The following is a 22,364-nucleotide window of genomic DNA, read 5'->3' as shown; positions in this document are numbered from 1 at the left end:
AGGACGGTTAATGAAGTTATTTTGTTGCAACTCCTTGTTTTAAACCTTGTTTAAATTATATTAATTTTCAAAAATGGATCCATGAATAACATTTAGAAACTTTTCTTAAAACATGGTCATGTGCTAGTCTGTTGCCCACTTAAACAACAAAACTCAGGCTGCATCCCTATCATTCATAATTCAAGTACTGACATAAGCCTCACTAAATGCTCCTAGCATGGCACTGAGAAACTTTTATTCAGAGTTTCAGACTCACAAAATCCATAGAATTTGTATAAAGATTGCCAAAATGGTGCTAATTTTGACCCCAATCTTTTTTTTCAGCAGTAAGTTAATGAGGATCAGTTGGAGTATGACGCTTAAAATGTAAAAATCATGACTATTGATATAAAGATGGCTTTTATTGCATATATGAGTTCTCTGAATTATAGTTCAGTTAAATTATTCCTTCCCCTCCAAAAAGTTGGAAATTCTAATTCTAGGAAGATACTAAAGTACATTACGTAAGTTATAGCAATAGCACAAGATTCACAAGGATATCCATCTACCAAAATATCTCCATAATCTCATTGAGCACCTGAAAAAACTCAGCTGTTTCTGTTACTGATCTTTACTTGAACAAACATACTTGATGATACATGAGAGACTTACTGAAAACATGTAAGAAAGTACGAGTCAAGTCAAAATCTGGATAAAAGTACAACAGTCCAGATACTTTTGAAAAGATTAGAGCAAATCCCTGATAATCCTGAAAGAATGAAAGACATAAAATCAATCTGGATAATGGATAAAACTCTACTGCTGTGGAAAGCAGAAAAATATATATAAAAGAAATTCAAAGACGTTGCATCAGTTACTACTAGTTACCTGGAACTGACAACAAAGGAAAATGGGCTGAATACAAAGAACAGTTCCCACAGGCATAATGAGCATCCACTAGACTAAAACTCCAGCTTTAAATTAAATGCAATAGAGGGGAGAGCGTTACCAAGATCTTCACAGTTATAAGACCAGAGTTTGCAAGCACTTTTTTTTCTTTTTTTGGCAAATTGCTTATTAAAAATAAAACAGACATATGTTACGTGTGGAACACAGTGACCCCTGCTGCATTGCCAACAACACAGAACTTGGAAAACTGTATTTTGAAAGCTGGAAACACTAACAGAAAATGATAACTGTGCACATTCTGTCACACAGTGAAACTGATGTCACTGTTTCTTGCAAATACACTTCAAAATAATATGAATAACAGACTTAGCACATCTTGGTGGATCCAAAGCTAGGCAGACAAAACCCAAGTTCTCAGCTCTAAAAGTGACACCACGATGTCCTCCTCTGCTTGTCCTGTCAAGCACCAGCATAATGGACTCTGCAAACCAAGCATGTCCACTCTGGCTAAAAAACTCACAGTGACTTCTATCAGCTGACAAACCAAGCTGTATTTCATACCTACATGTAAATGCACTAATACTCAAGCAGTTACATGTCTTTACACATCTTCAAAATATTCTAAAATTTCTCCACTACTTACAATTTCTGGCAAAATAATTTATGACTCATTGCACGGTCTGAGCACACCGCACATCAGTCAGGCTGAGTACGGCAGAGCTTCCATGAAGGGCACTGCCTGCTGGTCTGCTCCTTGCACCAATGCTCCCGACTGTCTAACACTGCAAAAAAAATTGCAGTTCTGTTCACTCAGATCACATTGATGTGGAAGAATACAATTTTTGGCCATTCCCCTTTTCTGTAGTAAGGGGCTGCTTACATAAATTAGCAGGGAGTGGGTTTAATAACAAATTATGCTTTTTTTTTTTTTTTCCAAATGGCCCATACTGTAGAACTTGTCATAGGGTGTAGAAAAAGTAAACAATAAAACCGTGTTCCAAAAAGGACCATAAAATTAATAGAGAATTGGTTCATTACAGGCTATTAAGTAGGAAGGGCCAGCATGCACTTTTGACTAAGGAAGTCCCTAAAGACAGTCAGAATCTGGCAGTAAATAAAAGAGGAAAGAAATTAGATATTCTACATTCTCTTACTCATTATCAGAGAAAAAGTTCTGTGATAGTTCCCTTAGTTTGAGTCTGTTTGGCAGACTGCAAAACCTGTGGTTAAGACAGCTAACAAAAGTTGGTGCAGAGAATGCGATGAAACTTCCAGAGGACAAGGAGAATCATACCTTGATTCAATCTGTAATTGCTATGGCTACATTTAATTACTGAAAGCAATTACTAAAGCAAAAATGAATTTTTGCAATGTGAGGCAAAAATTCCTTCTTAAAACATCTGCTATTTCTGTAGCACATTGCTTCATGCTATGCCTTTTTGGATCCAAAAGCCTTGTTTTTGCTGGTCATGTAATAATTCATTCCATAGTGGTCCAAAATGAGTAAAAGGTGTCAAAATCCTAAAGACAATTTGTTTTGCAGCTTGACCAAAGAAAGGCATCATATATTCCATGTGCTTCATTAATCCCAAGTAGTACTTGATTTCTGACATGTCATCTTTTTAGAGAAATACCTAAGTAGAAATATACACCATTTAAAAGTTGTCTGTCTGAAAGGAATTGCTGGTCATAACATACATTAAAAACTAAGCCTTCCAATACAGCAAAAGAGAAATGACATAATATTTGAATACTGATAAACTACATCTATAGGAAGACACACTGCAACACTTACTTAAGAAAATCTTGTTTCCGATACTCAGAAAAAAACGCGGTAACGTTTTTAAGTCTGTGTATATTGCAGTCACTAGTGTAAAGGACTCCAGTCGATTAAATGCACAAACATTTAAATGGGAAAATATTTATATCGATTTTTAAGTAATTTTGCCACAAGAGGAGATGTGTGAGGTGTTCTGTACACATCCATACTGCCAAGCTGATTCACTTTTGGTTTTGTAGCATGTCTCTAAACTCTGCCTTACACAAGCTGACAACACAGCAGCTGAGGATGCAGTATGAGGTGAATATGATCATTGCCTGAGCAGGAAAAGGCACAACGTGTGTCACACCCAATACTCTACAGACTTATACTCTACAGTATAAGCGTAAGCCAGTCAAAACACTTCATCTGGGAATTAAAGTTCACTTTTTGACACAGCTAATAAGTATAATCTCAAATTCAAAGCCTCTACCCAAAAATTACCAATAAACACAATTATTTTAATACACAGAAGAAATTAGACTCTTCAGACGCACAAGTTTGTGGTTTTGTGTGTAAATAGGACTAGTTTATTAGAATCACTCACCGAATACAAATAAATAAGTACTACCAACAATTTTGTGCTTAGAAGATTTTAACAAAAGTGCACTTAAACTGTTTGCTGCAGGACAATTCTTACAGAATCATGCTTTTTTGACAGATTTTTTTTTAGTATATAGAAGGTTAGCAAAAAGTTAAGGGAGATTTTAACAAATTGCAAGATTCTACTTATTGTAATACAGTTCAACATGTCAGGAGGGAGATTTTAAATTGGTACACCATATTGGTCAGAAGTATTCCTACATCACTGGGCTTTTCTCAGTGCGATTTTCCAAAATAAGTTATCAGATCTGAATTGATGCTAACTGAAAAATTCCAAAAACAATACTTTCCTAAGTCTTTGCAGACATAATAAAAATAAAAAGATATCATATAATTACAGAAAATGAATATAATTCATCTAATTGCATGGTGTGTGAAGCCAAAATGTAAAAACTAGAAATCACAAAGAACAAGATAGAAAGTGAGAATTAGATGGAAGAGAACTGTTTGATTTTACAACTTAGAAATGCAGGCACTATTTTCCAAGCTTCATTTGGTCAGCGGATCCAAGTCTATTACAGTATTTATTGTGGCTGCTGTCCAGATTCAATTCAGTGAGAGTCCTTGCAATGACTTCAATACGCTTTGGATCAGCAACTAGTTGTCATCTCTTATAATATTTTTGTCACCTGGGAATAACAGTCATTGACATTAGCCTGCCTGAAGTCCCAGAAGTCTTTTAATCACCTGTTTCTTTACAGCACCATTCACACATTCATCTTCTTAACAGCAATTAACTTTGCTGAAAATGCGAGACAGAATGTATTTAATTAAGATAACCTGTCAGAACAAATGATGAAGATAAGCAATGTTGCAAATAATGCTTCTTAAAAATATATGCACCTTTTAAGTTAATTTAGTTAAAAGTTAAAATTGTCAGGAAAACCTGCACTCAAAAAATGAGTATTTTTTTTTGAGTGTTTTGAGGAAAACCTGCACTCAAATAAATCTAAAAAATGTGATTGAGCTTACAGCAAGCACTACATAATTAAAGAAAGGTTATTTAAACAATTGTGTTGTCAAAGCTGTCATCTCCCCCAAGTCCTCTTTCTCAGGTAGGAAGAAGATAAACATCTGTAATAGTAGCTCCAGCAATCAGAACTCAATCAGCAAGACTACCCTGACTACTCTCACGATTCAATAAAGCCTCTCAAGGAAAAATTAGTGATGCACTATCTTTCACTTTATTTTTTTTGGCAGTGGAAGGAAGAGGAGAAGAAGGGGAGTGTAATCAAAAAAGTATTCCTGCTTCCAAAAAACTTAGCTTAGAAGAATTGAATAAACAATCTTTAAAAAACTAATTTGACCCACAAAATCTACTTGTGAAAAAATAATAACCTATGATATTTTACCTACCAAAGTCTTACTGCATCAGCTGTTCATGTCAAAAAAACCTCATTCCACCTAAGTAGCCATTTTGTTTTATTAGTAAAGTTCCAAGTCATATTTTTAAGAAAGAAATCACATTTTTTGAGTCCCACGGGACATAATCTGCAGAGAAAACACTAGTCCTTATTTCCCTTATGACTGGAATGCTGGTACCTTTGGAAAGGAGGCCACCAGTGCTCAGCTGCCACTACTGAGGCTCTCAGACTAGTGGAGAAGTATAAATATTAGATTTGAAGCTAAGAATTTTGATGGACTTACACCACCCAGATTACTGAGTCTCCTGTGCATGCTGTTTACTTTTGTCTTAATGATGGACAGGGAATAATTGCTTCTAAATAGGTTACTTTCATAACAGTGCCTACTTCAAGGCAATGTAAAACTTGAATGAACATTTAGTACTCCATGAAACATTTTCACAACTATTAAATCTACACAATATATGATTCTTTGTGCACTCAAAAGCTAACAGGATTTTTATGCAGCAATCTTCTACTGAGAGAATGAAAACAAAATTATAACAATAATCAGAATAGGTGCATTCAAAAATTAACTAAGAAACACTTTTAGATAAAAAAAAAAAATACTTGTCACGGGCCCTACTGCATACTTACCCTACAGAGATTTTGGGTTTGCGTCTGACTGCGGGATAAGAATATTTCATAAATCACTCTCTCAATGCAGATGACAGAAAATATTACTTAAATAAATGGCATCTTCTTGATTAACTCAAACTGTTAGAAAACAGTAGAAACATAAAATGTTTCAAGCAAAGTCTGTCATTATGGTCACTGCAAAAAAATAGGTGTGTGCATAAGCGTGGTGCAAATATTTTGCTTTCTCAGTCAGTAATCATAGAATCATAGAATTGCTCAGGTTGGAGAAGAACTTCAAGACCATCAAGTCCAACTGCAACCTAGCTATAGTACCCTAACTCATCAGCCCACCACTAAATCATGTCCCTGAGCACCACATCCAAACGGTTTTTAAACACATTCAGGGATGGTGACTCAACCACCTCCCTGGGGAGCCTGTTGCAGTGCTTAACAACCCTTTCTGGAAAGAAGTTTTTCCTGACGTCCAACCTCAGCATCCCCTGACGCAACTTGAGGCCATTTCCCCTTGTCCTGTCACCTGTCGCCACTGAGAAGAGACCAGTCCCACTCCGACTGCAATCACCTTTCAGGTATTTGAAGAGAGCAGTGAGGTCTCCCCTCAGCCTCCTCTTCTCCAGACTAAACAGCCCCAGTTTGTTGGAAAGAAGGAAATGGTGGAAAATTATCAAGTAAAGGACAGGTGGCAATACTATGTGGCAAGCAGAAGAAGCACCAAGAGTATATTTAGTTCTGCGTACTATGATATAAGCAAGTCAGGAACTTCCTCTCCTCGGATCCTATTTCTATTAATCTCAGCATGGCTATAGCTGCAGCAGAATTACACTAAGTCTTAGGTCTGCTTTCCAAATATACATGCTACCTAGTTAGATAATTTTGTTGTGTAATATTTTAAGGATTTCTGCTTTATGAAGGAAAATACAACAACTTCTGTAGTCTGTTATTTCTTTGGTTTATCTTGAACATGCTCCAAAAAGAATTCTAGTACCCTAGAATAGAACACACATTTTGTGAATTTCAGAGAGCAATTTTTAGAGAATGCACTGATCTAGATCTAACATTACTGTTGGAATAATAGGAGATGAATATACAAACTAGGAGTAGGTATAACAGCAGGAGTCTGGTGAAAAGCTGAAAGCCACGTTGTTCTGCTGTCACTGCCACAAAGAAAAGACCACATCTGAGGTCTAATGATGTGGCCTAAATATTAAGGGCAAATTCTATCATTTTAAGTATTTGCAGCTGCATTTCTGAAAAATATGATGTCTGGAGAGTAAACATCAGCAGCTGCAATTGGTCAGACACATTACATGTGGCAAGGTAGCATATGCCAGGCCTAGAAAAGTGCTATAAACATCCTGCCAGTTTTATCCACAAGCACTCATTTCAGAATTCCCATCTGCAGAACTGTAAACACAAATCTCACTTTGCTTTCTCTGAAACCAAACTCTGTCAAAGCTCTACCTACCTTAGAAAGGAGAACTAGGCTAAAATTAAGTTCAAATATTAACTGATTTATTCTACCCTTTAGACAGCTCACCCCTCAACAAACTGTATTTCTCAGAACAGCCTGTTGTCAGCAAGATGTATGACTAGCCATTAAAGTGCCACTCAAGTGACAGCATGACTGCACTTGGAGCATGGCCTGTTTGTTACTGGTAAGCTGAGCTTGATTACTAGTTTTACTGAATGCTTTGGAGAGAATTCTGCCTATAATATCAAATGTTTTTCTTATACAGAGTATGTAGGATCAGGAGGATGGCCTTGCTAACTTCAGTTCCCCAGTACTACCGAGGGAAAACAACCATTTCACTTGGCATTATTTTTACAACCTATGCTTTCCTGCTCATATATTTGAGGATTAATAAAAGCAATAATATAGGAGACAGAATGGTATATTGTCCAGAAAGTAACCACACCTCTCAGATGCTGGAGGCAATGGGAGCTCAGTTCAGCTGTGCTCTCTGTCCTAGGCAGTTGCCTTTTAGACATTGTTTCAAGATGCATTCACTTTGCAACCATGCTCTTTTTATTTGTTAAAGCAGAAGGGATCAAAAGATTGCTATTTTTAAAAAGACTAACTTAAATTAGGCCATGTTTAACACTAATATGGCTGAACGGAAGAAATAAAGATTGTTTGTGTGGGTGAGGTATCCATGCAACCCACTGAGCTCCTCCAGGGCCACAGCTGCAGCTGGTTGGCTGCAGTTGATCATAGTTTCAATAGAAACATACAGGGTCTGTCTTGAGTTTAGGCTGCCTATTTCACTATCTCAGGGAGCTCATAACAGAATTTGGTGCCTTTCTCTCACATCAGTGACCTAACTACTAAGGTATCCCTCTAGAGAAGACTACACTAAATTGGAGAAATCGTGGTGACAGAGGAGCAAAGAGGAGATGCTTACACATTATGCATCAAATACGTGTTGGAGGAACAACAGAAAAAACAAAAGCAGTAAATTGCACAAGGCATTCCCCACAGCCCCCACATTCCAGTTCACTTTCCATTGGATGAAGGCCCTCTACTTCCTAACTGAATAAAGGAGCCCACATATCCCAGTCACTGTGGCTGACTGGGATAGTTTTCATTTCCCACAGTCCAAGCACACACTTTTGCCATATAGCGGTGGCATGGAGACTTCTCTTTCTCGTCTTCCAAGATCTAAATAGATGGAGGCACCATGTCTGCACATATGATCTGGCACTACATCAGCATCACAGGTAGAGAACCAGACATAACTAGGTGTCTTACATTTCTTACTGGCAACCTCAAGGTAATTTCCTGATCAGTACGTAGACTTTCTGCTCTTCAAAAGAACCTCCACTAACTAAAACTGGAGCATATAATATTATCTGGCTTGAAGACAGCTAGCTCACTGTCAGCCCTGAAAGCCTTCAGCTTTCTTCAGATACCTTAGGTCCTCTGCTTTGAGCAAAGATTGGTAGCCTTGAAGAGCCAAACAAGGAAACCAGGAGCACACATTCTATCTATCACATAAAAAAGGAGATAAAAACAAGTTGACCAAACGCCAGAGGTACAATGTATTGGGAAACAAGCAAAACAATAATGTAGTGACATGCCCCAAGGTAAGCTAGTAGACCAGAGATTTAGATATCACGGCCAGTGTAACAAGATACAAGGAAGTCAATGAACAAAGAGGGAAAGCAGAAAGTGGAAAAGTAAACTTAAAAGAACAATTAACAAGTATATTAAGTAACATATTCCACATTGCAAAAATGAGAGTTAAAAGCATCCAATCTTTCCTCAAGTAAGTAATCACCAATAACTAGCGAAACCATCCTATCAATAGGAAATGTCAATAATGAGACAATTTTATATCATCTATAAAAACTGGTGTATAATAGCAATATAATTAAAAATCTTTTAAGGCATCTTTGACTTTAAAAGTTTATTTCTTTTATTAAATCCAAATTAAAAGATGAACAATAGAAAATAAATGTACTTCTACAAAAAAGGACGTAGCAACCAATTCAAATCAAAATAGGTGAAACATGAAGTGCAATATCCATTAAAAGAAAAAATAAAGAAAAAAGTATGGAGGAATATGCCAGTAATATAACCACTTACAGGCTCTCCCCGATGTCCCTCTAGTCCTGGAGAACCAGGCTGTCCAACTTCTCCCTTTAAAATTATAAAGACTGTTAAATACTGTACTCAAAAAAGACCTTCTTTTACATAATAATAATAATTTCAATTGGTAAATTAGTATTCTTATTATAAGTGAAATGTAAAGCAAATACACATGATCAAACCTTCATCAAACAAACATCTCAAAAACAGTTTCAAACACAGGGAGGAGTTCTCAGTCCTGAATTCCCACATTCTGTGTCCAGCAGATAGCTGTCAAAGAGTTTGCAAAAAAAGATAGGAGAGGATCGCCTTTTGAAATCTGAGAAGGGTTGAATGAGAACAGCAACTATTTGTTCAAGGCCATAAACTCTAATAAATTGTTTTTGTCTAATTGTTAGTACAACTGATTGTTTGAAAACTGTTTCAAAGCACTTCAGGACTACAGTGGTACTAGATACGATCAAATCTTCATGTTCTTACTCAAAATATGTATGATCTCCATAATATTCTGAAAATTTGAAAAATAATTGCAAGAGTACATAAAACAAATGTAGACCAATTCAATATATAAAACAATATAGTAACTGACTTAAAATTACAAAAACTGGTCTTGAAGTCACATTGGGTAGCATCTGGGTTTCAAGGCATCCTTTTTTTTTCCATTTTCTTTCCCAGAATGAATACTGTAAGAAAACAGGAAAGGTCCAGCTTTCCTTCAGAAACAGCCTGTTACTGCTCCCAGTTTGATTGTGGACTCACAATGAAGCAATGTTTTATAGCAAGCAGATGCTGAAGTCAAACTAACAAAACGTTTGAAAGAATACAGTTTAAGTATTACACTCTAAAATGAATAAAAACTAATGAGTCATATTTTTGTACTATGGTAATTAGATTAAGAAAATAGACAAGGAAATGTCTTCTACTTTAAATGTATGCATTTTCATATTAATATATTGAATCATCTGTATTTTGTTTAGAAGCATAAGAAATTACCAATATACTCTCCAAATTCCTGATTTATCAATATAATTCTTCACTCTAATGAGTGTTGAAATGTGTTGCAATTAAAATTTTATGTTAAACAACTGCTACTATTATCTGCCCACATTATCAAACACCAGAGAGGAAAACATCTAATATCTAATCATTTGTTCTACTTCCCGAAATACCAGCAAAGGAACGTCTCCACCAAATTAGCAGAGATATCTGTACATATGTAGGGAAAATAAGGGAGAATTCACTTGAAATAATGACATGTAAGCTCATATCGCAGCCAACAGACCCAGAATTGTCAAGATTCAGTCTTGATTCAGCTATCAGTCACCAAGAACTCAATTTCACTGCCCACATTTGGTCATTTTTAGATACTCAAGTTTGTCTTGTATAGGAAACGTATGGCTCCTACTCCCACTCTAGAAATACACTGGCTTTCCATAGAGCTTACATTTATCAGCTCCCTTGTGATGCTTTGGACACTCTAACACATCTCAAATTGCACAAGATGCTTTTATGTAGGCCATTAAGCTGGTGTCTACAAGTTTTACTTCTTTGAGCTGAATTGCTCTCCAGATTTCACTGGCATAACTGAATGAGCCTTCTCTGACTTTAATGGGAACACAAATAGCTACAACCACAGGCATAAATCTATCTATCTGTTCTAAGAACTTCTGTAAAATTGTCTTTGCCTGACATAGTTGCAAGTGTCAGAGTATGCTGTTGTAGATATACATCAATAATGAAAATTTGTAGGCAAGTATAAATGGTGTAAAATACCAAAATGAAATGAATGTAGGAGTCATTGAAGTTAAATTTTGTGGTACTTTTAAAAGGCTGTTATTTTAGACATGCTGGGCAATTTTTAGACTAACAGTGCTGTATTGTTGCATACAAATAAAAATTTGAACCGACTTGCTTCTTTAACTACAAATTAAGACACGTACATGTGTTTTTCTAATATCTAAGATGCCATGACAGTTATGAGGGGCTTGATTCAGTTCCCTGGTGCTATTTGAGGTACTGCAGGGCAGTCAGAGCTTCCACGTCAGACTGGCAGATATCACCTAGAGAAGACCTGTGTCCTTCTAAAATGGCACTTACAGATCACCTGGGGTACCCAAAAAGCAGCTAGTAACACTGCAAACTTATGAGTGGTTTCAGTAGTTAAGTCAGCAGCTGAATAAAATATAGGTATGTAGAGCCACTTCCTTGTGCAAATAAGGGTGAAAAATTTTTCATCATGAAGACAGTTCTGGATGATACAAACTACACAGGGCAGTTGTGCCACCTCTATGCTTGGCAGAGGATGAAAAGGTCCCAGAGATGAACAAATCTCTGATGGTCACTAATACACTCTTAATAAATGCTACTGCCCCTGTTTTCAAACTGACTGAAATCAATAAAGTATGCCCACTCACTACAGTAAACTTTGACATTTCCCAGTACTGTTTTAATTTCTAGTTATTCTCCACAGAATAAACTAAATATATTTAGACAAACAGGAATGGTATTTAAGACTTTGTCAATATATGAATATATATTTGTATACCTTGAAACCAGGACTTCCTGGCAATCCATCTTTCCCACTTCTGCCAGGGTCTCCCTGTGGCAACAGTTAACAGTCATCAGTAGGTAAATTAACCAAAAAAAAAGTTAAAGGCACATTGTCTGGGTAGAACTTACGGATCGCCCAGGCATTCCTGGAAACCCTGTATCACCTTTCTCTCCCTTTGATCCCTAAGAAAAGCAACAAACAAAAATAAATAATACTAAATGCTTATGCTTCAAATTTAAACAGCGTGTTCACATATGTTATTTCTTATTCTGAAAAATTGTGGAAAATCTGCTTCTTTCTTAACACAAGCAGGAATTGATTAATAATTATGATCCGTTTCAGAAGCGTAAATATGCTTTTAAAAGTCCAGACTGTTTTGCAATATTATTAATACATGTATACCCTATTAAAGGCAGAGACACATTTGTAAAAATATGTCTACGTGCATTTTGTGTTATATTAGAATAAGTTACATAAATACACTGACAAAAGGATGAAGAGAGTTATCAAGACATCCAAATACCTTTGTTATTAAATACCTTTGTTATTAAATCTCAGTGGAACAATTACTGAACTGGGAGTGCAGAATTAAATCCTCTGTGAATACAGCTCTTATAAAATATAAATGATATTGTATTGGGTGCAGGTGCCCAGGTGCTGGCAGCGGGCTGCCCCATGCTGCACACAGCCAGCTCCACTGGCCCCACTGCAGGGCACAGCTGGGCCCAGCAGCCAAGATGGCAGCACTGCTGGGAAGCGTCTTTCAGACAGGGTAAAAATGCTGCACAGAAGTGGGGAAAAAATGTGACAAACCACCCCACCACCCGTATCAATAACATTATTTTATAATTTTACGTGCCTTTTTTCCATATATTCCTGGCATTCCTTGATCTCCTTTAGGGCCCCTTTCTCCCTAAACAAAACATGTGTGAATAAGTTGACTTCAAAAATAGAAGTAGATATATACAAAAGTATAAATATACACAGAGTAGTAATATAGAGAGCAGATGTAAAAGGCAGCAGGCAAACTGTTCCACCTAACAGAAAAGAAAAAATAAAGAAAGAAAATTATCAAGACAGTAAATGCAAATCTGGAATTTTCCAAGCCTTCCTAGGGAAGGAACCTAGACTGACCACTGGTGAGACACTCCGCAACTCACAGGCTTATTGCTTTTCATTTCAATGGAAGCTGAGCAGAAGGCACTTTGAGTTTCTGTTTACTTTCTACAGGTAGGTACTTCAGTGAAAATTCCGCTAAGTGCCATGCTTATGTGAAAACCTCATATGAAACATTGAAAACACAGATTTGGAAAAACTAAGAAGTGAATCCAGTTGCGTACTAACATAAAAGATATGTTTAATGATTATGTGGAAAACATACCTGTGAAAAACTCGTTCTGGTTAGACCAGAGCTATCCTTCAAAATACTGTCACTCAAATTGAATTACTTCAAGAAAATTCTATGATTATTTTTAAGTTCTTGATACATTCTTTGGATGTAGAAGATTCTAAGTACTTTAAAGTAGAAGTTCAAAATAATTCACATAAAATCCCACAGAACAGAACAAAAATGAAAAAAAAAACCCCACAATCAAGCAACGAAAACTGGCCTTTAGTCAAAGCCTATGGCATGTATTACCCTTCAATTTCAGCATCAGACCTGTTTATTTAATGTATTTCATCACCTGCATCAGTATTGCATATAAGCACTTATTTTTTAAAAAACTACAGAGTAGGCTGAGATATATGAGTATTGTAACAAGTTTTTATTTTCAACCTTTGGTGCTGGCATGCCATGTAATCCAGGAAAACCAGGTAGTCCACGGTCACCCTAAAAGAGCAAACATATTTGAAATCCTTACATCTAAAATAATTAATATTTAATAATACCTATAATCTAACTGATCAACAAATAGTGTAAAGATGTTATATATTACCACACCAACAATATAATATTCATATGCTGACTGATGAGCATTTATAAATCTTTAAACAAGGTATAATATAGAAAATAACAAGTAACCACTAAAATTTTTTAAACATTTTACAGTAATCTCCCAATAAGGTTTACTGAGGTTCCAAAGCAGCAACTTTTAAAAAGTTTTGAAAAGAGCTTTGAAAACTTCTGTAAGAACTGCGACAATTCTTCCATCCACTCCTAATTCCCAAAGAGTAAGAAAATTCCCCATATCTGGGATGGTTCTGTCCCTACCACTTATTGAAAATATCAGAGACTTACTGACCTCATAAAATTTCCTACAAGCTTATTCTGGATGTGTAACATAATCAATAATAAGGCATTAACTATTTTTTTTTTTAATAAACAAAATGAAACCAAATTAAATTGATAGGACAAGGGGAAATGGTCTCAAGTTGCACCAGGGGAGGTTTAGATTGGATATCAGGGAAAATTTCTTTACAGAAAGGGTTGTTAAGCACTGGAACAGGCTCCCCAGGGAGGTAGTTGAGTCACCATTCCTGAATGTGTTTAAAAACTGTTTGGATGTGGTGCTCAGGGACATGATCTAGTGGTGGGTTGTTAGAGTAGTATGGTTAGGTTGCGGTTTGACTTGATGATCTTCAAGTTCTTTTCCAACCTGAGCAATTCTATGATTCTATGATAAAAAAAATTTGGCACTGGGACAAATGAGTTCTCATTTCAATTAAAGAAACAGTATACTTTGGTAAAAGCAGTTGGTAATTGAAAACACAAGCCAAAACAACAGTTCTTTCTATTGTCCCCACAGCTGTCAAAGGTCAGGAATTCCAGAACTTTTGCTATTGCTATTGAGGATATTTATCAGACAATCAGTCTGCAATTTTCCTTGAGGTATTACAACAATTATAACTAGGCACTAGTTATAATGGTAACTATTATAACTAGGCACCTGCTGACTTGAAGCAATAAAAAGAAAGTCAGTTACTTGTCTCAGTGTACTGGCCCTACTTCATTCAGAATAGAGCAAATCACGATACTGTTTTTGGACAATCACATCGGTACCTCTGTGTTAATATCTAACATTAAATAGAGTGATATATTTCAATTTGTTTAATATATTTCAGTCATGAGAGAGGAATAATAAATTATGCCCGGGAAGTTTTTTAATATATATTTTTTTAAAATTCTAAGACAAAATACAAAAGATAACATCTCAGTGGTATGTTATCAAAATCGTCCATGCCTAAGGAGATTTGTAGAGGTCTGTCACACATGCCAGAAGACAAGAAGACAACCACGGTAATGAAAGCTTGTGGGTTAATACAATCATAGTATCTCTCAAGAATTAAGTATGGAAAGCAGGCAACAGAAATGGAAAGCAGTTGAAAAAAAATAGCAAAGTCTATAAAATAAGCCTTTCATGCATCCATTGCTTCTTGCTGTAAAAGAATGGAACCCTAACTTCTGCTCAGAAGTGGTGATTCAGTTATTGGGTAAACTAAAACACTTGGCAATAGAAGTAGTTTTAAATTACTTGCTGTAGAAACTTCATAAGTAAGAGGATGAAATTAAGAGATGAACATTAGGGCTTAATCATAAGGAAAAAATTTCTAATGGCAAGACCTAATTTATTGTGGAAGAAGTTCTCTAAAACAGTGGTGGAAGCCCTGTTTCTTGGCATAATTTAATCAGGACTGGACTCAGCATTAGGAAATATTCTATCTGTCACAACCTTGCACTGCCAGGAGAATAGCATTTTTTGTCATCAGTATCTTACTTTCAGCACATGACCCAATACTGACTGATTGATTAGATTAACATAAGACCACAGAACACATAAGCACATTTTTCATTTCTAATAATACATTAGAGAGTTCTGCTGAACATTATTGGATGTATGGAGCCGCTTTTAGGATTGGGAACTTTAGAAGGAAATTTTATAGTAAATTCTGTTTTGAAAATGAACTTTCATTAAAAAAAAAAAAAGGAGAAGTTGAAGTTGTAATACATGGAAAAGAAAATAAGCTTGTATCTCAATGTCATGGTTTTATGATTTTTTTGTTATCGGAGTTATATCTAGATCTGTGTACCTGACATTCAACAAACTTAAAACTTTTCTAAACATATTTCTTATATGGCAAAAGTGGGACAGAAGAGTGGACACAAATATTCACATATCAAACAGACTTGCCAGCAGCCAAAGACTGGTTTATTTGTTGTACATATAGGAGATCCAGACTCAAGTTTATACTGATTATCAGAAGGGACTTAGATATAAGCTTGCACATCTGTCAACAACTCCAAGGTACTGGCTAGACCTCAGCTAGAATTTTTCCACATAAAAAAAAGTAAAAATGTAAAAAGATAAAAAGTGTCACCCAAACATTCTTATCTAGCTCATCTGGATGCTCACTTACAGAGAAAAAAGGTAAAAGACATGGAAAAAACCATTCTGACACATCTACATCATATTTCTAGTCACTTACATGTACATATGTTTTTTAAATGTAAATTATCCAGAGCAATAAAGGTGTTACTGGAAGTGCTAATGCCTATATAAACTTTACTTAAAAAAGCAGGCCAGTTTCAGTATTTCACAGAGGATTCTTGAGAAAATATTGATGTTATTAATTGTATGACCAAAATGACAAATGATAAGAATAAAATTTATTTACTTATTTTTCTTTTCATTGTGTGTGTGTGGGGGGGGGTTGTTTTTTTTTTGTTTGTTTGTTTTTGTTTTTGTTTACTTGTTTGTTTGCTTTTACCTTAGTTCCATCCTTTCCTGGTTCTCCCTTGATACCCGGTAAGCCACGTGGTCCCTAAGAGAGGAAAAAAGAATAACAGCTCAAATATTAAGACACAGTGCTATAGAATGAGACCTAGGTATGTAATGCAATGTGACCCAGAGAATCATCTGTGAACTGACTAATCACAGTGTTTTGGTAACTGGATACTAAAGCAGAAATAAGCATGGAACATATCTAACGTGAGAATGTGGCACATTGTAATTATCCATGACTTGGGAACACCAAAACTATTATTTGTTCTAACTGAGGTGCACCACAGGCAAAAAGGATTGTCACACAGATAATATAGATGTCCCCTTCCTTTCAAATATCTGTCAGTCTTCACGTATGCTGTGTTGTGGGGTTGCTCTTGGTCCTGGGCATCTCTCAGATATTTAATTCAACAAATTAATAAGTTCTCAACTATTCAGCAACACTGGATCATGCTACATGTAAAATATAGCACTGGTTGCAATAACTGTCCCAGTAAGTGCTCCTAAATTAAGTACTATGAAGAAGAAAAAGAATTCTTTTCAATCGCTTTGGACTTTATCTGAAATCTTTGTTTGGACATGCGATTAGTGGCTAATCACAGAATGGCTGAGTTTAGAAGGGACCTCCAGAGGTCATCTGGTCCAACCTCCCAGCTCAAACAGGGCCATCTAGAACAAATCAATTGCCGTGACATGGCTCAAGATCACTATTATCAGTTCAAATTAAAATAATAGGAACTACCATTTAGCTTCTGGATCAAGATGAAAATATCGAAACCCCAGGTGAGACCTTCTGTACAGGCCTTGACTAACAATTACATTTGAAATCTAATTGACAGCCTGCCTACAAAGCCCAAGGCCATGTGAGTTGCAAAGAAATTCATCCAAGAATTGCCCCTGAATTCATGCTATCCCTGGAGCCCTTTTTATTCTTCACACCTCAACTGTCAATGAGAAACAGTGAATACTGGGAGATGTAGGTAGCATTTAGAAGCATAGAAACATCAGAACACCTAGATTCTATGATTTTATATGAAGGAAAAGAACTTCAAGATGACCAAGGCCATCCATAAACCTGACCCACCCTGTCTTAACAATAAACCATATCTTTTAGTACCACATCCAAATGTCTCTTAAATACTTCCAGAGATGGAGACTCCACCACTTCCGTGGGTAATCCCTTTCAACGTTTGACCACGCTCTCCATAAAAAAAATTCTTCGTCATATCCAAGATAAACCTCCCTTAGTGCAACTTGTGACTGGATCCTTGTGCTATCACTCATCAGCAGAGAAAAGAGACTAACAACCTCCTCATGGGAACTTGCTTTCAAGTAGTAGTAGAAAGCAATGAGGTCTCACCTCAGCCTCCTCTTCTCCAACCTCAATTCCTTCAACTTCACCTCATAATTCATTTTCTAATCACTTCTTCACTGATCTTCTTTGCACGTACTTGAACAACTCAAGATACATCTTACAGTGAGGGTCTTAAAACTGAACTCAATATTTGAGGTGCGGTCTCACTACTGTTATGTTAAAAGAAAGCAACTCCTTCCCTAGTGCTCCTGGCCACACTATTTTTGATACAGGACAGGATGCCACTGGCCTTCTTGGCCACCTGGGCACACTGCTGGTTCATGTTCAGCCAGCTGTCAAACCCCAGACTGCCCACGTCCGTTTCTTCCAGGCAAATTTCCAGACACTCTTCCATAAGCCTGTACTGCTGTATAAGGTTGTTATGACCCAAGCATAGGACCTGACACTTAGCCTTGTTGAATGTCATGCGATCAGACTCTGCATATCAATCCAGAATATCCTAATGCCTCTGTAAAGCTTGTCTACTCTCAAGCAGATGATAATTTATGTAAGACTTCCAAATTCCAGGAATCATATCACGGCATACCCCAAGCTGGAAGGGACCCACAAGGATTCTTGAGTCCAGCTCCTGACTCCACACAGGTCCACCCAAAATTCAAATCCAATGTCTGAGAGCACTGTCCAAACATTCCTTGCACTCCAACAGTTTGGGGCTGTGCTCACTGCCCTGGGTAGCCTGTCCCATGCCCACCTGCCCTCTGGTGAAGAACTTTTGTCCTTCCCCTGACACAGCTCCATGCCATTCCCTCAGGCCCTGTCGCTGTCACCAGAGAGCAGAGCTCAGCACTGCCCCTCCTCTCCCTGTGAGGAGCTGCAGCCGCCATGAGGCCTCCCCTCAGCTCCTCTGCTCCAGGCTGAGCAAACCAAGGGACCTCAGTCACTCTTCATACATCTTTCCCTCCACACCCTCCACTGGGCACTCTAATATTTTTATGTCCTTATATTGTGGTAGCCAAACCTGCACACAGTGCTCAAGGTGATGCCACACCAGTGCTGAGTAGAGTGGAACTTACTTGAACCCCTGGAGTTCCTGGGATACCCGGAGTTCCTGCTGATCCTTGATAACCCTACGAAAAAGGAACCAAGACTTGTGATTTTTCATAAGATATATTCACAGATTTTCAAACACCTATTTAAGGAAAAAAAAACCCACAAAAAAACAAATCCTTCCAGTTACTAAAGAACTGTTAACCCAACTCCTGATGTCAGGTCAAAAAAATTTCAGTAATTGCTATCAGAATCTTACTTTTGAGATTTAGATTTCAGCTATCATAAATTTTCATTTCTGCATCTAAAGTTTGCAGCCTCCAATCTTTAGCTAAGTGAATCTTTTCAGACAATAAGGAAAATCAGTTATTTTATAATTCATACTTGAGAATGTAACAAACATATTGTTTTACTCACCGTTCTGTAGAGGAAAAAAAAAAAGAACAAATTGACCTACATACGTAGACATCTTTTTTTGCCTTTTTTTTTTCCTTCCACAAAAGTAGTTGAAGAATGCCAGGAGTTTTAAAGGCTTATTTCTAGTTACAGGAAAAAAGCTTTAATGAACAAAGCATGTTCTAATACATTATGCAGCTCGTTTTATAATATCTTTAAATAATCAGAGAGTCATAGAATGGTTTGGGTTGGAAGGGAACTTTAAAGATCATCTAGTTCAACCTCCAAATAATAATAAAAATTCCAATAATAATAAAAATTCCATTCTCAACAGTAACCACTTAGCTATGAACCTAGAAGTACATAACAGGCTATACATGTAGGAAAAACAAAGGAATTTGAATGACTAGGACAAAGAAAAGAAATACTAAATATTTCATGAGATGAAAAGAGAATTTCAGGAATGCTTTACTAGAAATCAGCATTTGAAGAACAAGAGAATGTAGACAGAATCCCAAATGTATGCCTGAGATGTTCTAGTAGATTGGATTCAGTAAATACTGCCAAGATAGCAAGTTTTCTATGCAAAATTAACCAATGCTTTAGAATAACCCTGAAATAGAGACAAGCTACTGAAGAATAGGGACTTCTACTTAATTCTACTAAAAGCATGTCCTTCCAGTGAACAAAACGAGCTAGAAGGAAGGGTTTTTGAGAAAATATATAAAACATAAGGGAAATTGTCCTATAAAATTCTGAGGTTATTTGGGTGAGGCCTTTCAACAGGTAGTAAAACTAAATGGAAACATTATTTCATTTGATAAACCCCAGAAAATGGACTATCCAATTTCAACTGTCCAGAATCTGACCTTGGTTTGATCTGAAAGAATTAATAATCCCATTTCTACATGAGTTTCAGTCTTATAAACTTAGTACAAAATTTAATACGGGGATTTCCACACTAGTGCAGGGGAGCTAATAGAGCCTTTTCAATACAAGGAAGGCAACTTTTATGTCTGATTTCTTCTTCAAATAAGTTGAGCTGTCTGGGAGTAATAAACAGAGCTAAAATTATTTACTGGGTTAGATACAAGAGAGTACTTTCTGTGCCCTCTTCTTTCACAAAAGATGTTTGAGCAGATGCCCAAAGAGCCAGCTGGTAATATTTAGTATAGAAGTAAACAGAATTCTAGGTCTCTGTCCTACATGGATTCTTTATCAAGCAATTCTCTTTTAGTGCTCAAGGCAGTTCTAGCAAAATCAGCTTTAGCTGTAAATAGCGTAGCATTTCAAGATTGCTTATAAGGCTCCTGGGTAGCTGAAACAATTCACCAAGCCAAAAATGCCTTTAAAAGTTTGTCCTTTTATTTCTACTCCAAAGAAAGCAAAAAGTTTGTGTGACTTCCTGTAGGATATAGTGCTATATAAATAAAACTTTATTTCACATTTTAGATCTCTGAAATGCAATTTCCCTTTCTTCTCCTTCTAACTGAGTAGAAGAAATAGGAGAGGATAATTTCCTGGCTGAACTGAATATCAAAATTTGAGAGATGAATGGAGGACGGCAAGAGTTTTTAGCTTACGGAACTGCACATTTAACTCAGTGCTAGACCTTGTAATGCTGTTCCAGAAAAAATAAAACACATGTTCATTGTGTTTGTTCAATGGAAAGCTGTAACAGATAAGATTCAAAAGAAAATTCAGTGTAAGACACAGAATAGAGAATCAATGTGTGATACAAATAACCTAGCAATTCTTTGGGCTAGTTTCTAAAAATTGTGACAGCCAGCTTTCAAAATACTTCTTTTTTCCAGTTGTCAAAAAGTAGCAATGCATTTTCTTTATCACTGTCAATTTCCATAGTCTCCTTCTGTTCGCTTACATTAACACAACTGCATGCTTGCTTATCACTCACAAAACTCCTATTTAAAAACATTATAAATGGCAAATACATTATGGATTATCAAACTACAAATTACATGCTAAGACCTAGTTGTTTTTTTTTCATTAAAGCCAGAAAATGTCCTATTTCCTCAACTTCACAGAGCCCTCAATAGAAGTATGTATGTGACATACATACGTATGCTCCGAGAGCAGCTGTGCCATGGCTCATATTTTATGTAACAAAGCAAACTGAAAGTACACTTTTCATTTGACTAGTTCAGCCTGGTTCAGGACTGAAGATTCACTTTCCTGATAGGGTGAAAATATAAAATTTGCCACTAAACAGAATTATTTTTTTTCTTGGTATTCTCTTATCAACTCAACAGAAGACACACAAATGGTATGAAAAGTATCACACCAAACTTTGAACTTGATAGTCAGTTTTGAATCCCACAGCCTAAACACAGGCAGTTACTGCCTTTTGATATCCCTTAGATACCTGCACAGTGCTAAAAGACAAACACACAAAATATTTGGAAGACATTCACCCTTTGAAGCTGCAGCTGCAGGCAAGACAGCCCTATGCTCCATGGCATGAGAATATCATACCTCCTGGGGTATAGTAGTTATAAATCTGCTGAATAACAAGGGAATTTAGACATCCAGTGTTCTTGTACACACTAAACCCTAAAATCACTAAATGTAGGTGCCTTAAACTGAATCCCACCTATGGCAATTCATCAGTGTTGTCAAACAGCACTACTTTGCAGCACTTTGTTTATATTCTCATTTATTATTTTTCATCCGTAAAACCGAGCATACAAAATCTCCCTCTCAATTTGTTGTGGGTGGTAACAGTACTGATAAATTGCAAATCCTTGAAAATCTGTAAAGGCAAAATTATAATCAGCAAGATACCATGATGCTTAGGTACAAGATGGCTGGATATTAAAAAAATCACAGAAGGACTTCAGTTTTGGAATATAAATAGCAAGACAATAATTTACAAATAATTCTAGTTGTAAATTTGTCTATTTGGAAAAGCTGAACAGATTTCTTAGGCCAAAGAATTCATATGAAGGACACAGCAAATTAGCAATACCAACATCATCTGTGAAAGAAGAACCTCGCTGGGAAATGCAAGTTAGTTTATCTGTAAGGGAAAAAAAGTTGAGCAAGAGGGGTGTATGACAATTATCATTTCAAAAGACATTGTAGGTACCATAGCAGAGTAAATGTCAGAAGTATATCATGTCTAAAGGGCAAAAGTTAAGACCGCATTCATGGGTGTATCACATCAAAATAAAATAAAATAAAATAAAATAATAAAATATAAATTAAAATAAAATCTGGTAATTGCACTGTGCAATTCCTTATTGAAAACTTTCTGAAGTCACTGAACAACATAAACAATAAAGCAATTACAACAGGACTACTTTGAGAAGACAAGGGAGAAGTAAACAAGCTCTGTTTGGCTAGGAAACAGCCAAGGATCAAGTAATGGTCTAAAGATATTTAAGGACTGTAAACACTAAGTAAACAGTACTA

General features: G+C 36.3%; 1 protein-coding gene across 8 annotated transcripts in view; it reads right to left on the bottom strand.

Moving 5' to 3' along the window:
- COL21A1 (collagen type XXI alpha 1 chain) overlaps positions 1-22,364 on the bottom strand; it is a 104,252-nt gene that overhangs the window by 29,039 nt on the left and 52,849 nt on the right. For all 8 annotated transcript variants that reach the window (XM_021392069.1, XM_021392073.1, XM_021392066.1 and 5 more), the window contains 7 exons: positions 18,563-18,616; positions 16,161-16,214; positions 13,231-13,284; positions 12,313-12,366; positions 11,582-11,635; positions 11,448-11,501; positions 8,900-8,953 (listed from right to left, as the gene is read on the bottom strand). In XM_021392069.1, the coding sequence (XP_021247744.1) occupies positions 8,900-8,953; positions 11,448-11,501; positions 11,582-11,635; positions 12,313-12,366; positions 13,231-13,284; positions 16,161-16,214; positions 18,563-18,616 (378 nt within the window). The remainder of the gene's footprint in view (positions 1-8,899; positions 8,954-11,447; positions 11,502-11,581; positions 11,636-12,312; positions 12,367-13,230; positions 13,285-16,160; positions 16,215-18,562; positions 18,617-22,364) is intronic.

Source organism: Numida meleagris, chromosome 3, assembly GCF_002078875.1.
Source record: "Numida meleagris isolate 19003 breed g44 Domestic line chromosome 3, NumMel1.0, whole genome shotgun sequence".
Lineage (NCBI taxonomy): Eukaryota > Metazoa > Chordata > Aves > Galliformes > Numididae > Numida > Numida meleagris.
Note: the sequence above shows the minus strand (reverse complement) of the source record. Positions and strands in the feature narration are given on the sequence as shown.